The sequence below is a fragment of the Corvus brachyrhynchos genome, unplaced genomic scaffold (assembly GCF_000691975.1).
Source record: "Corvus brachyrhynchos isolate BGI_N302 unplaced genomic scaffold, ASM69197v1 scaffold17, whole genome shotgun sequence".
Lineage (NCBI taxonomy): Eukaryota > Metazoa > Chordata > Aves > Passeriformes > Corvidae > Corvus > Corvus brachyrhynchos.
In genome coordinates, this window is record NW_008240046.1 from 6543003 (window position 1) to 6560027 (window position 17025).

Below are 17025 nucleotides of genomic sequence, written 5' to 3' on the forward strand. Positions count from 1 at the left end.
AACGAGTAAATAGTGCTCACATCTGAGTGTGCTTCTTTGGGCTCGTTTTTTCCTCTAGCGCTGGAATGCCTTTTGTTTCTTGGATCAGCCTAGAATTTATTGCTGCTCCCGGCCAAGTGTTTGTGCAGGTGTTGCAGAGCCGGTGCTGTGCTGCCCTGCTCAAGGCAGGGCGCCGACGGTGGTCGCCATACCCAGCACCCGCGGTATCGCCCGCTTGGTGCATCTCCTGCAGAGCACGGAAACTCACAGCGCTGTGCTGGTGTGCCTGGACAAGGTGTCTCCAGGGGAGAACACCACACCGATTTACTAGAATAATTCCTTTAGCCACCAGTCTGCCTTTGAGGAGCCCTGAGAGTGTGGGTGGACTGCTTATTTAGCCAGCCTTCTGAACACTAATCCTTTCCGAAGTTGAGCACTTCGCTGAGGATCAAAGAACTGCTGTCTGAGTGGGGGAAGAGCTGTTTTATTCTCATCATTCTATTTCCTCGGAAAATGTGTTTGTTTAACTCAAAATAACCAAATACTTCTTCACTGAAAGTGACTGTTGTTGCTTAAACTACTTTCAAATACATTTGATAGTCTATATGCAGAAGTATAAAATGGTACTTTTAAAGTAATCTCCAAGAAATCTTGCTGCTGAAAATACGTGATGGGGTTGGTTTGTGTTTGTTTTTTTTTTTTTAGGCTACATTTCTTGGTCTCTTTACCATGCACTGCCACCAATGATCTACTACTTCCCCCTTCAGACACTGGCACTCACGGGCCTAGAAGTTTTTGCTGTTGCCTTCTTTTCTCCAATATTCTTGACAATAGGCCCTTTTTGGAGGTTGGCTAACAATAAGTATGTCCTAGCCGTTCTGAGATTGACTATGGTTGGTAAGTACGTACTGCAGTGAGTTGTAGATTCCATTTTGGTATCTATCTGTAAGAACCAACAGTCCAAATTGCCTTAAAATTCAGGTGATTACAAAAAGAGACAGGAGTAAGAAGTTCTTGCTCTCCCCATACTCATGTTTTATTGGTTTCTTTTTTATGCTCTCAAGCTTTTAACTATAGTCAGAGAAGTATTTTTTGCAGCAGTTGTATTGCATAAATACAGAAAAATCTCATTTCACTTTTATTTCTAGGAGCTTTTAATTTAGTATGAGTGACACCCAATAGGAAAGGTGTTTCCAGTATCACTCAAATACCAGCAGAACAGGTGGTTTTTTTATTGTGACAATGGGTATGGACAAGACATTACAGAACAGCTTGGGGCTATTATAAAAGTAGTCTTCTGTGAGTGAAATATCCTTTTTTAGTTTCTGAGGCAGTCTTTTCCTTCTAGGAATGTATTTTTAAAATTGAATCTATCTACTTTTCTCTAGCATAATGATGGGGTTATAGGCTCATTCTAAATATGAAATAACCCTTATACGGTCAGTTGCACAGGAAGAAAGTTTGATCTTAAACTCAGGAAAAAGATGCCCCATTACCTATTCCACAGGCTCCTCCTTAAACATAGACTTGCTGGGATTCCCTCTTTGGTCTTCAGCTAACTGGTGCAAATCTTAGCTCTTGTTGATTTTTTGAAAGTTTTTTGGGGGAAGGTTTGGCAGTTACAGCCATGTTCAGAAGCAAGTTACTGCTAAAGAGTTTCCCACTCCGGATGAACTCGCAGGAGACAAGGGTCTCCGTCCTGTGTAGAGGTGAAAATGCTGCTGCTGTGTTTTAGAAGCAGCATTTCCTGGCTCCTCATTTGTTAATATAAGATGATAGTCAGATAATCACTTTTCTTATAGTTTTTTACTGTTAGAAGACGGAGTAAGATCATCTTATTTACTTTCCTTGTGTAGTTTTTTTAAAAAGAATTCTTGTTCTTTATCTCTAGAAAAATACTAGAACTGAGCATAGTTTGTTTGTCATTGATTTTGATGAAGAATAATCTTACCATGTTCTTTACTTTTCCTATTCTTCCCATTATATCCATCCCAATGCTTTTTTTGTTGTTTTGTAATAAGCTTCTCAGTGAGCAGAATCTTCATCTTCCTGCAGCAGTGCTCAGTGTTTTTGCGTTCTCCAAGATCTTCTAGTTTAGAAACTGGGAGTGAGTGTGAGCATTTAAAATGGCACCTTACCTTCCTTCAGATGTGACAATAACACAAAGTTTGCCATGTTTATTTAAGATTAGTCCTTCAGATCACCTTGCTGTGTTTATTAGTTCACTTTCTCAAAAGCAGTGGAAATCCCTTAAAAGTGTTTGTTCTGCTAAATAAATTTTTGTTCTGCTAAATAAAGAGCAGTGACGGTCTTTTATGTTAGTTCTGTCCCATCATACTGATTCTGCTGTTTCTCAATTCTTCCTGCTTTTTTCCTCCTTCATACTGAGACACTCTTATTCATTCTCTTTTTGATCTGTTTTCCTTCTCAGAAAGGCCATGGCCTTCCTCTGGGACTTGTTGAACTGTCAGGCAGAAAAATCTACCCCATGCATGCTCCGCCCCATTCTACGCAGTCTTCAATTTCACTATCAAATAATATGAAAATTCCTCATGCTTAGCCGAAACCAGAATTTTAATTTGGTATGAGTGATGCCCAATAGGAAAGGTGTTTTCAGTATCACTCAAACACCAGCACAACAGGTGCTTTTTCGTATTGTGACAATGGGTATGGACAAGACATTACAGAACAGCTTGGGGCTATTATAAAAGTAGTCTTCTGTGAGTGAAACAATTTTTTTAATGTTCTGTTTCTTTCTGCCTTTTCTGGAAGCTTTCTTTTCCCTGCAACTTCTATTTTCTGTATCCTTTCATACTACTTGGTTTTATGTTCTATTTGGAAACAAACAAGCAATAACAAAGTACCCTGAGTAGTGTCTATTTGCATCTGTGTCTTCAGACAATATATGTTAAGTTCGGGTGTTTGGATAGATATATTTAAGTCTTGGGTGTACTTGCCCAGCAGCAAAAGGTGTGTCTGCTCTAACTTGGCAAACCCATGCTAGCTTTAATCAGGGTAGCCCACATGATGAAATATTTGAAGAAGCAGGTTTATGGATTGCCAGCACAATTTAGGGACAGAAATCTGCCTGTACTGTACATGCAACTTCTGTTGAAGTCCACAGAAGTACACCTTCACTTCAGATAGATCTTGTTTATCATCTTGGCTCTAAGCTTTGCATCTTTTACTCTGAGCAGAATGAGCAGGTAAACAGTTGGAGGATTCCTAGCATGTGTTGCCAGAATCTGCAGCTCCATTTCTGACGTTACTTGCTTAACGTCTCTTCAAGTTTGACTCATGCTCACTTAGCAAATGGCTGGTAGCATAGCAGTGTTGCTTCTTCTGCTGTTGGTCATTGGTCCTGGGCCAGAATTTGCCACACTGACTGAGATTAGAAGAGAATATATGTGGTCCATAGTCACTTGAATTGGAAGCCTGTTAGCAGAGTTTAAAACTGCTGATAATGTGAGGTCATTGTGCCCTGGGAAATGGCAAAGATATGTGTGCATGCTCTCCTTCAGTGACTGGGAAAGTGGTAGTTTTCAGTAATGAGATGGCACAGGCTGGTAGTGACCACTCTGAGACCAGATACGGGGCCAGAGAAAGCCTTGTTCACCCCTGCTAAGGCAGTTGATTACTAATCCCTGTGCTGTGTTTGGTGACTGCTCCTGTCTAATAAAGAACGTGGCTTTTGCCACAGCCCACTTATAAAAGTAAGTACACTGTGGCAAAAGCCATATCCTTTTTAGACAGGAGCAGTCACCGTACATAAAACTTTATGGTTTTTGAGTTATCTAAGTGCATGATTGAGGACTATCTGTATGCTTAGATATTTTATCCATGTAGCCTCTTTATGGAATCGATCACCATAAGTACTTAAATTAGGTCAATCACTTGGATTATTGGATAGTTCCTTCATATAATTTTTTCTTTGAAAATGATAACTGCTATAAAGTCATGTATACCCAGTTTCTATGCATACCTACATTTCTTTGGTTTGTTTAAAAATGTGTAGTGTCATGTGTTTTCAGATGAATGGTATAGCCATTCAAATTACAGACAAGGTTGAACTAATGTACAGGAAATCCTCATTACCTGATCTCTATTGCCCTTTAAAGCAACCTCTGTGTGTGTGTATTTGTTTGTAGGAAGCTTAGCATCATACCAGGCACCAAATGCTTCAATTAGACTACTCATCTTGGCTACTGGTGTTTCGTCTTCATTGCTGGTTCAAACAGTAACATGGTGGTCAGGAAACAGTGTACAAAGGTATTTTCTTATACTGATGGAACTTAACTGATGTTTCTTTATATTAAAAACTGTTTTCTTTTTTTTTTTTCTGGTCCCCTAGAAGTTAAGATTTATTTTTTTCCCCAAATGCCTCACTATTTCAAAAACTGATTCTTCCAGGTTCATCAGGATATGGGGCTTCATGCTAGGCAAGATAATGCTCCTTGTTCTTCGTATCTGGTATACATCACTTAATCCAGTCTGGAGCTCACAAGTTGCCAATACTATCATACTGGCAATTGGTTTTGTAGCAGCAGTGGAGCAAATTCATTCAGGTAAGTATATTACAGCAAAGATGGTGGTTATGAAAAGAACCTAAAGTATACCTGGCTATGTGTCACTGGGTTTTCATTCTTTGATTATTTTCCCCAACACAGTCTGGTTTTTGACCTGATGCATGAGCATTGCAGGCTTTAGAAGCCATGGGGTACTTCCATCTTCCCATAACATGGCAGAACTGGTATCGCAATTCATACAAGGTGTAGTAAGTTGGTACTGGAACTGCCTCTTTTTCCTACTTGCAGTGTCAATAATATGACAGTAACATAAACAAAGGCATAAGCTAGACCTGCCTCTTTTTCCTACTTTCAGTGTCAATATATGACAGTAACACAAACAAAGGCATAAGCTAGACCAATAAAACCAGAATGGGTTATTGTCTTTCCAGCATGAAACATCTATAGTATTTTTGTTAGTATGTTAATTCAGTTTGCACTTTGAGTTTCTCTGCCAATGCATATCCTTTGACAGAGAAGGGGAGACAGGACAAAGTTGGGGAGCAGCTGATATGTCAAAATAAACAGAAAGAATTGGAAGAGTGGACAGCTTGTCCTGGTTAAAATTTTCCCAAGTTCTTGGAGCGTTTGTATGGGGTACACAGCAGTGGGGGCTGGCACAGGCTAAACTGTGGAGGTGGTATTGCCAAGGAAGAGAGCAAGGTTGGGTTGATTAGGTAAGGCAGCTCATGTTAAATCCTCAGAATCTCCTTCCTTCTCAGTATAACCATGATGAATTAATTGAAAGATAAAACCTTATCTATGTGTAAGTGGGTAGAAATTAGCATAATGCATATTGTTCGCAAGTTTGCATTACATGATAGAAATTAAGCCTGAGCTTTCACCAGAATTTAGAAAGGGAATCTGCTGCAGGAGATTAGGAAGGAAATCTGTCTTGTTTGTGGGTGACAAAGTGATATACCTATGCAACTAAAGGTGCTGCTTTCTGCTTAGATGAGAGAGGTTCTAAAGGACATGGAAAAAAGGAGAAGGAAGGAGTTTATTTCTGGCTTATTTGGAAGTGTCAGGTTTTGTTCTTATCAGAGTTTAGAGTTTCAGTCAACAGAATCCTCTGAACAAATTCTAGTAAGTTTTCTGCTGATTTTCAAAGCAAATTTAAATATTTAAATTCCAATATTATGAAAATAATCAGATGGGCAGGTTGTAATTTTTGTGCACTTATGGTGAGTATATTTTTTTGACAGACCTAAGATTGTTAGTAGAGATTTTTAATTTTTTTTGGTGTTATCAATTTCTGATAACACAATCCTAATCAGATAAATTAGCTTTTGTGCATGTAATTTATTCTGGTAAATTTGTGATTTTGGCTATTTATTGTTCTCAGAAACTCTTGCTAATAGGATTTGACAGTTTGCTTAGCTGTATCTCTATTCTTATTCTAGGTGGAGAAAAGAGTAAACAAGGAACAAACAAAACTGGTAATGTGGTTAGACAGACTGCTTCCCATCCTCATTGGTTTTTATCAGGGATTGCTTTTGGCAGCCTCATGTTCCTCACTCTGTGGATATTTGGGGAGGTTTCATTAATTTCTAGATGGGCAGTAAGTGGACATCCACATACAGGTCCAGATCCTAATCCATATGGGTAAGTGGATTTTTATTATTATTATTATTATTACTACTACTACTTCAAAATTGTAATCAAAATCCAGTGCTGTAGTGGGTGACAAGTTAAAACTCAACCAGATGATGGTATAAGAATTTAGATAGAAAAAAGCGGGTACAAGGTACTTCACACAGAGGATTCATTCTTCCTTTCAGATAATCTCTGAGCATTTTGTCCAGACCTGGAAATCTTAACATTTTCTGATACAGAATTATTTTATTTCAGCACTAAAATCTTGGTTTGCCACATTGCAAAACAGTTTTTAGATGAGTTTCAAGGACTTATGAATGCAGTACATCTATAATATGCAGTAAACTAGTCTAGCAGTTCAGGCTTCAGAGAGATGATCAGGGATGCATGCACATAAATAAACTGTGTGCAGTATTAAAAGATATACTTCTGTAGAAGTTTTGATTAGTAAGAATGTTGTCTTAATGCTGTGTGTGGTTCATTCAGGTTCCAAAATCTAGGAAGAGACCAAATTAGTTACTCTGAGTCAACTACATGTGGTGGCAGGTGACAGAGTTTATAATTTGTAATTCGTATACAAAAGAGCTACCCAAGACTGATAGCAGTGTTAGATACTGTAGGATCCCTTATTTGACATGAAGAAAATACTTCTGTTTGGGGTGGATTCTTCCCTCTCATTTTCTCTGAGTTGTTTTTGCCTTTTGTACCTGGATTTCAGTGGACTGCTTTTGCTGCTGAACACACCTCACTTATACATTACAATAAATTGCCATTATTTTCAGATGGATGTTTTTACATCCAATAAAGGGGAGAAAATGTAGTTGGGTGTGAGCAAAATTTAGCTCTGTTTAAAGTAAAAGAACTATAATATATTACCTAGGACCCTTATCTGTATATCTAGAGGTTTCTTTTTCAATGCCAGGTGTTTTTAAAATCATGTTACTGTATATTTTCTTTTCCCTTATGGTTGTTTTAGAGGTACAGTTCTGCTGGGCCTTGCTCATGGGCTGATGCTTTCATTTTGGAGCTGGTCTTCTGTCATCAGTTTTGCCTTGTTTCTCATAGGTAGGTGCAAATCCTGAGCAGAATTTTTGTTTGTTACCTTATTCCCTTTACTCAAGTCCTCTGACCTTACAGCACGTCTCAGAAAAGTGTGGCTAATCAAAGCCTCCTTTTCTCTGCCACTGACTATTGTACAGTATGTCTGACCAGTTGACTAAGGATTACAGGCCAAATCTCCAGGCCATTGCCAAGCAGTGTTACTGTCTTCAGAAGCCCCTGCTAAGGTTTCCTTGACCAGCATCTCAGTTCTGAGCATCTACATTGTATAACAGTTGGACTTGATGATCTGAGAGGCCTTTTCCAACCTTAGTGATGCTATTATAAGGCCATATCTAGGGTTATGGGGTTGAGATGACATAAGCCTCTCAATTCCACAGAAGGCAAAATAACTTGTAATTTGACAAGCAGTCCACCTGGAGACAAGCTTACCTCCTATCTCTTTATTTTCCAAGTTCTGCAGGCAGTAAAATAGTATGAACATGCAGATCTTAGTGTTAAGAAATGTGTGTGTGGATTGTAATGTAAGCATGAACATTTGAGTTTTGATGTATACACACTGATTATTTAAGACAAGTACAGAAAGGTTCTTTAGTTGATTCAAACAATGTATTCTAAAATGCTCAGAACCTTGATGTATAAGGGTTAAATATTAAAAGTGTTTCTATACATTTGCTTTCATGGTGTGACAGTTAGTAAGTATTCTTACCTATAATGTTTTAAAATGAAGTTGTTCTGCTATAGAGAGTTTCTGTGGTTGTTAATGTTCTGTTTGGGGTCAAATCCCCAAATCAAAGATAGCATGGTAAGTCAAGGATCTTGCAGTTAGTAAAAGATTAATAGTTGCTTTCTTGCCCATCATATGGTTATCTACAGGGAGAGAAGATCAGGAAAAAATAATGTTTTCTCTTCATATTAACCTTTTTGATTCTTTCTGTATTATGGTAAAAGAGGTTCATAACTGGCAAACCTGTTACTCTCTTAAGATCTGCATCATTTCTCTGTTGTGCTGAAGAACTCTGTAAGAAAATCTGTTCAGTTTTGGCTCTTGATGATGTTTCTCTGTTGTCTTTTTGCTATACTGTTTTCAGCTGAATAGGCAATGTTATAAGAATGAGATATTGCGAAAGATAAAAGGCTGTCTTTGGCTACTGTGAGTAACTGTTCTTCTACTGATGCAGCTTTCATGGCTGCAAAGCACAATTATATTTCCCAGACTCTATTTTTTCCCTAGACAGAATATTAAAATGAATGTTGTAGATAATATACCTGACTGAGACTTACTCTATTCTTTTCTGTCCCTTCACAGGTTTAGCATCTTCAGCTGGTCTCCTTTATTTACATACCTGGAGTGCTGCTGTTGCAGGCAACATTCTTGGTATCTTTACTATGTGTGTGTGGCCTCAACTAGCTGGACGTTTTGTTAGCTGTCTGCATCCTGGGAAAGCCATGAGTACAGCCATGTTTGCCTATGTTCTTGAATTATTCTTCTGTGTGTGGTGTACAGCTTATAAATTTGTACCTGGAGGAGTTTACGTTAGAGAAAGCTCCCATCTTCTTTTAGGTACATTTGCGATAAGGAACAAATACAAATATGGAAATGTGTCTAGTGTATAAAGAGTCTTTTCAAATGCTCCGTTACTGTTTGATTTACTATGGCAAAAGTTTCAGAGCAAAAATTAATGAGACATGCAAAAAATAATCTACTTGTTTCTTTACTGTTAGAAATAGTCTAAAATGTGAACAGAAAATGGAATTCAGTTAAGGGGAAATGTCAAAGTGAAAAAATGTCTGATAACTGAGTATGCAGTGGAGGAAGAGATCTGTTAATCAGTCACCCTAAAAATATGGCTGCAATCCAGGGTGTGAATGTACAAATATGCTGGCTACCTAAGGTAGCAGTGCCTCAGGTAACGGGGTAGCTACTGAGACTGTAACAGAATTCAGTGCATTATTTAGCCCTGCTCTGCAGAGCAAAGTGCAGCATCCTGCTGATCTAGCTAGTCTACATTTGAGACCTGAGCTTCTTTGTCATGTGGCCCTACCTTATGTTTTGTGGACACACCAGTGTGTTTGGGGGGAATTTTGATGAGCCTGTAGCCTCAGAAACATATGACCAGGACACGAAGAAAAGAAATTGTCAGGTATTTGCAAATAAGGAAGAACTAAGTTGAGCAAATATAAAGGCTTTAGCAAAATGATCACTTGATGAGGGTGGAGAGGTGGAAAGGAAACCAACCCTTCCTGGTTTTGTCTCCAAAAATATTTTTGCAATAGGTACTAACATGTTTCAATGGCATATTTCACTAACTATATTTAAACAATGCCAAACATTGTCTTGGGCTAATTGTGTGGCACATTTTTAAAATGTTATGCATTAGCCTATATTTTATTTGGAAAGGAGTAATGAACGCTGTGCTTAACTTGTTGCTGCAAAGGTTTTAGATTTCATAAATGTCTTTGCAACCACTTTGTGTCATTCCAGTTTCCTACTCTCCATGTGTATTACTTATATTACAGCAATCAGATGGTGGATTTGAGCTCATTATGGTTTGAAAAGAGTTTTGTTCCATTATTGCATTATTTTATTTGTTCTGAAAGCACTCTGAGGAGTCTTTAGAAACAGTTATCTTAACTAATTAAATTTATTTTTTTAAGTTATATGAAAAAAGCATGTGGTTGAGAAGTGTCAAATACTTTCTTGAGTAATGCTTTGACAAAAGAAATACTTTCATTCAAAATCCCTCTCTGTTGCTTCCTTTGAAATGCACACTTGTGATTAATTTACCTGGCATGGTCACTGGGTAGTCGCACAGAGATGGCCCTAATTTTTTCTTTGGTAAAGAAAACTGTAAATGGAACACATCTCAGCTGATGGCACTACGTGAGTTTAAATTCCATCCAGTTTCTATCTTTTTGATGCCATCCCATAGCTTATCAAAGATTACACCATGAGGCTGTGTATTTGTTGCAGTGCTTTTACCCTTACAGCTTGGCTTTCTGGAAAACTGCTTGTTTTCTTCTGGTTTCTTTCAGGTGCAAGTGCTATTTCTTGCTTTCTTCTCCTGTCCAATATCCTGCCTTTCTCTTGCTGCAGTTTGGGTAGGGAACTGCACCAGGAAAAGTGACAATGAAAGTAAGATCATTATATTCAGAACTTCTGTGCTGCTTCACTGTGATGTGATATAATGCTGAGGGATCAGATTCCTGGTCTTCATCAACTTTAATGGCTGTGACTCAGTCTCCCTTTGAGAAAGGTTTTGTGTGTGCCCCCTTAGTCATTGCACTAGACCCAGTGTCCTGGTTTGTAAACTTTCACTACAACTAATGTAACAAGTAAAGGCAATAAAAAAATACTGACTAATAGTTGGCTATTACTCTGAAGTAAAACATGGCTTCTGTAATTAATTAACTATGCCACAAAGATATTAAGGGCATAGATGTTCTCCGGCAGAGCTCTTATCCAATTCATTATCCCCCCCTGCTTTCTTTGAAGGTAATTGGATCCTTTATCTCATAAGGGATTGGAAAAGACCTTGTACTATTATCAGTCTGAGCTATTTATTGAAAAGATACCCTCCCCATGCATTGCAACAGTTAGTGCACAGAAGTTGCTTACTAGCTTTTAAAATGTATCTGTAGGTGTGTTTAGTTGTCTGTTCTTAAAAAGCAGAACTATTTCTGTTGGCTCTGGAGTTCCAGGATACAAGCTGCTGCCATGCTAAATTGGCCTTACAGCCTGCTGCAGTCTGCTTGCGCAGTTTTAGAACAAAATGTTGAGCAATTGCTTTTGTAGTTCCTATATGAAAAATGTGTTACTTGTATCTTGGTATCAGAGCAGTTCATTGTCAAAGATAATAGATATCTGCAATCATCAATGGACTTTTTTCATCAAGCTGTTATATCAAGGTTCTGTTATATGGAGGTGTAACTCAATTGTTCTTGTCCAGGTTAATTTCAGTAAACTTTGAAAACAATACTGCCTGGAAGGATTTTAGCTTAATTTATCTACCATGTATTAGCCTTTTTGACATAATACCCTGAAACTGTGCTGCAAATCAGTCTTTACTTGAGAGTGCTGTCAATAAATCTCATAGTTCCTGCATTGCCACATTAAGTGTGGCATTTATCTGCATTTGTGCTTTGAATCATCTTTGTTGTTGGAGCCATAAGGTTGTTGTGTTATAACACAACAACTGGGAGTTTATAAAAGATGTGTTTTTGAGCAATGTTAAATGTTAAAGGCCTATGACAAAACTAATTACTTATATTTTTACAGGTTTTATAATGTTATGCATTGGGGTAGACTTTCTAACAGGACCCAAGAAAGACCTTAGCTCTGTCTTTGAAGTGAAAAGCAATCAAAAACCACTCTTCAAAAAGAGTAAAAACTATATTAAACTATGTAAGTATAATTTTAGTTCCTTTTCTCCATGACGCTAGGAATACTGTCTGAGGAAAAAAGGTAACACTGCGGAGTGTTCTGCTCAGATGTTTTAGAAATGTTTTTTTGGTACTAGTTTTAGAGACAGATTCGTAGTTGGTATTTCCCTAGTTCCAGGTCAGTGATGACATAAACTACTGGAGAATCTGACTCACTGTGATTGTGACTGACAGAGGCTATTCCTAATGGAGTGTGTTAAACAAAGACCAGAAACTGGGCAAAAACCAAGATGTGAAAATGTATTTGGCATCATTTGTGGTTTCATTTTATTGGTTGAGGAGGAGGCCTCTCTGAGCCTTGGGGTTTACATATGTGTGCAAAAGATGTGAATGATTTCCCAGCCCATTCAGTATGGTAATTTTGAAGCAGTTCAGTGTGACAGCATTGAAAGGGCTGGCTGGCAGTGTGGTGGGACTGGGCTGGCCCAGAGCTGCTGTACAGTGTGACACTCCTGCGTGGGGAGGCCATCCTGGCCTGCTGTGGCCAACATCACAGCACAGCACTTGGGCCTGGCTCTGTGTTCAGACCAGGCCTATCTGATTTATTTAAATATGGGCATTGATCTAATATCTATACCCAACTGAGACGGACAAAGACTCTAACAGTTTAGAGTTAGAAAGTGTATGTTTATTCCAGCGCCGGGCAGCTGCGTGGGGTAGCTCCCTAATATGCAGTGCAAAGTTACAAGCCAATACAAAGTCTATTTATCTACAAAAGTTCTGAATATCCAAAATACAAGTGCATATTTATAACATCGACACCTCCCATTCTCCGCCTCGTATGGTAATTAGCTTAAATATCATTAAGAATGTGTAGTGTGTGTTCTGAATTAGGTCAGTGGTCTCGAAGATGAAGTAAAAGTAGTCTCCCTCGATTTGACCTTTCTACCTTTCTGAATTTTGACAATACAAATTACCCTTGGTGAACTTCCAGTTCCTCTCTTTGTGATTTCTGAATAGGTTCTCAGATGGGAAAAAATTGGTAATTGTCTACATTTCTTTAGATCTATTTATCAGTGTTTCTGTTTCTCATTATAAGCACAGCTAAACAAATATAAAAGTGGCAGGCAATGAGTTATTTAGCAATCAGTTACTGACATCTTAAAAGCTTATTTCAAGCCTGGCTCTTTTTAACAAATTATTAACTTTTAATTAATTCCAGCCGGGCTTACTTATCTACCTATTTTAACTAATTTCAGCAAAGCTAACCTTTAACTAAAATCTTCATGTTTCTTTTAAAATCCGTGTTTCATATCCTCGGGAAAACGTTGTCATCTGCTGCCTGTAAACTATGCTTAAGGATCCCAGCTTTTCAGATTATGTATACGGGGTCTGCTGCTTTCCTTAGGTTTTGAAGAGAAATGAAAATCAAATTTTGTTTTGAGGTTTTATCACTTTTTGGCTTTTAAATCATACAAATGTTTTCAACTATTTCTCTACAATCATTTGAGCCCCTGGTTTGTTTTCATTGTCAGCTTACTGTTTCTAAAGAAAAAAGTCTGTCAATAGTGTGAAGTTTGGTAGACGAACAAAATGCTAGGCATTAGGGCATGGTAACGCTGCAGAGATCAGGATGCTGAAGATTCCAATTCCTGCATCTTTTCTTCTTCTGTGACTTTGAAACAAATTGCTTGCCACTTGGGTACATTTTGCTGCATTTGGAAAAATGAGACAAAAGTGCTTCACAATTTTTCAGGGCTGTTTCTGGAATCTTTATGGAGGTCTTTACCCTGTTTACTCAGGGGCCAAAAGTTTGTGGCCTGTGAGAGTTTGTGTGTCAGAGGCAACATGTGCACTATTTCAAGTGGTTTGAATATTACTGCTAAGAAACATTTCACAAAAGTAAATTAATATTTCAAAATCCTACCTGTCACAAAGCACAGCCCTTGCTCAACTAATCCTGTAACTTTGCAACAGTACTTCTTGTACTTCCTCATCATGCTCAGACTTGTACTGTTTCTCAGCTTCCTCTCTAAGAGCCTTTGTGTCTTGCAGAGTATGAAATCCCTTAACGTGCTAATATAAGTAACGTCCTTCCTTCTGACATCAACCATTATAAAATGTATTTAAATTTTGCACAAAACTCTTCCAGAAAACTTGCATTAAAATAATTTAATATATTTTTAAATATATGAAAGAATAAACTGGAGTTACTGAAATTGTTGTAGATAGCATATGCCACTGGGTAAAGGAAATAACTGCAGAGGGCTTTGATCATCAAATTACATTATGCTGAATGGTGGAAGCTCTTAAGTGCACACTGTGGTTATTTGTAAGGCTACAGGAGCAATGGGAAAGCTCTGAATGTGCTTTCTGTGAAGCTGCACTGCCTTTCCAAGGGTGTGTCAAACAAATGACCACTCTGGAAGTCTGGCAAGAGTCACATCTTTCTGACATCTAAAGGCTTGCGAAGTAAATTAAATTTTATTCCACATGTTGTATTAATTCAAAATAAAAATTATGTACTACAAATGCATACATGGACACAGAGAGGAAAACACTGAAGGGTTTACATGATGTTCTTACTCATGTCCTATAACAAATTCTTCAGCAGGCATGATTTCTACATAACTATTCCAAGGAGTTTTGGTACATTTTACCTGCTCAGCATGTTGTGTTTTGGAAAGTGTATTTGCACACATATACATATTCTGCATGCATAGATACTGCCTTGATCTAGTGGTGTCACTTAAATGTACACATTTCTCATTTTATGGACACCTTAGAATAACGGTGTCCTGTTTAACAGCAATAATAACATTATTTTTTCTTGCATTAAAAACATTTTTTCTGTGTTTTTCTATTTCAAGTATTGTGGCTGTTTGTTGGTGTTGGTTTGCTTGGATTAGGTTTACGTTATAAAACTTACCACAAGAAGTTGGGCCAAGGGGTGAGTAGGATGTTTGTGAGAATAGTAACTTCCAAATATATAGTAATGTGTGTGTGTGATAGCTTAGGTGTGTTAATTGTTGCTGAAGAAATCTTTGTGACCAAGTATTCGGAAAAACTAATGCATAAATGAAGATGCAAAAATTTAATTTATAAATTCATGTCGAATTGAAATGTCTGGATCTTTGGAGATTTATAGTGATGCTACAAAGGAAAAAATATTTCAAAAATTTGAGAGATTCTTGCCTTGTATGTTCAATTTGAACATTACTTTTATAAATTAGTTTACTTGAACTGTATTCAAACTGGACAATGCTGTTAGCAGCCTGACCTCATGTTGGGGAAGTTTGAACAGATAACATCCTGAGGTTTCTTCCAGATGAAGTAATTCTATGGTTCTATATTGTACCATAACGCTGAATTGAAGGTCTCTGAAAAGTTGGTTGACTTAGACTAGTTATGGAAATCGGATAAAAATTGGAAGATTCCAGTTTTCTATCTGGCAAGAAAGTAAGTATTGCAATGATAATAACAAGATGGTTAACACTTAGGAAGTTTAGTGTTAGATTCACAAACACGCACAGATTTATACAGGTGGCTTTCTTTTTTCAATTAATTCAGATTTGTAGTACGTTATTGCGCAGCAAAAAGTGGGTAGTTCCTCTTAGTAAGATGAAAAGATGCATTGTCTCTTTCCTCTTCATTTGTTTGCTGTTACTTGTACAAATTAATTTTAAGTATGATGACTTTATTCCCTTGTTAATAGCAGATTTAGTCTTTTGTAATTCTGACAGCTTTATTAGGAAAATATATTGGTTAAAACATCTCTTGTATTTCTTTTATGGCATCATGTGTCTGATGTTATTTACTGCAAAGCTATAATACGTAAAATTCAAATTGTATTTAACTTTTTGCCATTTATTTTTTGAGGTTCCAAAAAGGGATTTCTCTGCTATGATCTGGCCTTTTAGATTTGGATATGACAATGAAGGATGGTCTAATTTGGAAGGATCAGCTAATTTGCTTAATCAGACAGGTAACTGTTTTCTTCCCCACTTCATTTATATTTGGGAGGATTCATCTGAAGAGACAGAAGTGAAAACACCTGCTTGGTAACTGAGGCCATTTTTGCATTAACACAAGAACCTGTGTTTATAGTGGCTTTCTCCTCAATCTATGAGCTGCTCCAATACAATCACTTCAGTCAAAAATCCATTTGCAGAGGTGATAATTTGTTTAATATATTTTAAAGAGGTTTCTATTCAGAGGAAACACTTCTCACTTGGATTTTTCTTCTCGTATTGCTGATGAGTTACTTGTCTATAGAGAAATTCTTTGCATAAATAATATCCTTTTAGATAATGTACAATGATATTTACAAAGGTAAATATCCTTTTAGATAAAATACAATGTTTTATAAGTTCTCTGTGGGTTTTTTTAGATATGAAGCATTATATAATTCCTAAAGGGTGTGAAATTCAAATGCCCCAAACAATGAATACAGAGGAGAAACAGACAAGTCTGTTTCCATCATTAACCCAGAGCAATGTATACAAGAAAAGTAGCAATTGTAGCTTGGTTGTCATGATTTTATTGTAAAGAAGAGTGTCTAAACTGTTGCTCATGGGCAGGATTTTGGTTGGAAAATGAGCTATAGGAAACGAAGAATTTGGACTCAAGATTAGTGCTGTTGCAGAGGGCATGGAAAGGAATTGGTCAGGAGTGCTTGTAGGTGTTATTTTTTTCCTGTGATGCCCATGAGATAGGGTAGACAGGGGACTGACAGCTTAAGATCTAAGGCAGTTCAGGAGATTAGGAAACGTCGCATTCCAGGATTTGTTGTTCTCCAGTCCACCACAGGATTTTCCTGAGCAGCTGAGGCTTTACAGACCCACACAGTGAAAAGGCACTGACAGGTGCTCCTGTGCAAGTCTTGATTTCGTGGCAGAGATATGCAGGAATTAGTGAAGAGAGAAGAGATTTTAGCATCGTTCACTCCATTGTCCCATGACCAAAGGTTCAGAGATCTGGGCTATGCTGGCTGTCTGGTGTTATGAGAAAACAGCCAGGACATTTAATGAATTGAAATTTGGAGCATTCTTGTACGTAAGTCATGTCTGGGTGCTTATTTAATCTTTGCATATTTATTTACGAATTTTAATGAATGGATTTATTTCTGGTACCTATAGTTCAAATTAATGAATGTTAGAAAAAGTTGATTACCTGGTTATGTCCACTGGCATTTCTTTGTGGAAATGAAATATCACTTCTGAAAAAGACAATCAGTAAGTCAAAAAGGCAGCAAATTCCAAAATATAAATTAATAAATCATAATTTCCAATAGGTGGAAACAGTATTCTGGAGTTTTATGTTACATGTATATTGTTATATAAAATACTACATTAACATTGTCAGTAAATGCATTTGTTAATGCATTCAGAATTAGGCTAGAAATTCCTGTAAGAAGAGTTCCTGATTCTGAGAACCCCAGAGG

The 17025-nt window shown here is 37.4% G+C and overlaps 1 protein-coding gene across 2 annotated transcripts in view; it reads left to right on the forward strand.

The window, feature by feature from the left end:
- The first annotated feature begins 660 nt into the window (after positions 1-660).
- Positions 661-17025, forward strand: part of CWH43 (cell wall biogenesis 43 C-terminal homolog) — a 29728-nt gene continuing 13363 nt past the window's right edge. Inside the window, exons 1-9 of one of the 2 annotated variants that reach the window (XM_008641415.2) lie at positions 661-876; positions 4128-4248; positions 4390-4544; positions 5948-6149; positions 7117-7205; positions 8509-8763; positions 11479-11604; positions 14453-14532; positions 15462-15567. In XM_008641415.2, the coding sequence (XP_008639637.1) occupies positions 723-876; positions 4128-4248; positions 4390-4544; positions 5948-6149; positions 7117-7205; positions 8509-8763; positions 11479-11604; positions 14453-14532; positions 15462-15567 (1288 nt within the window). In that variant the 5' untranslated portion in view covers positions 661-722. The remainder of the gene's footprint in view (positions 877-4127; positions 4249-4389; positions 4545-5947; positions 6150-7116; positions 7206-8508; positions 8764-11478; positions 11605-14452; positions 14533-15461; positions 15568-17025) is intronic. The other variant, XM_017744600.1, reaches the window with a different exon arrangement.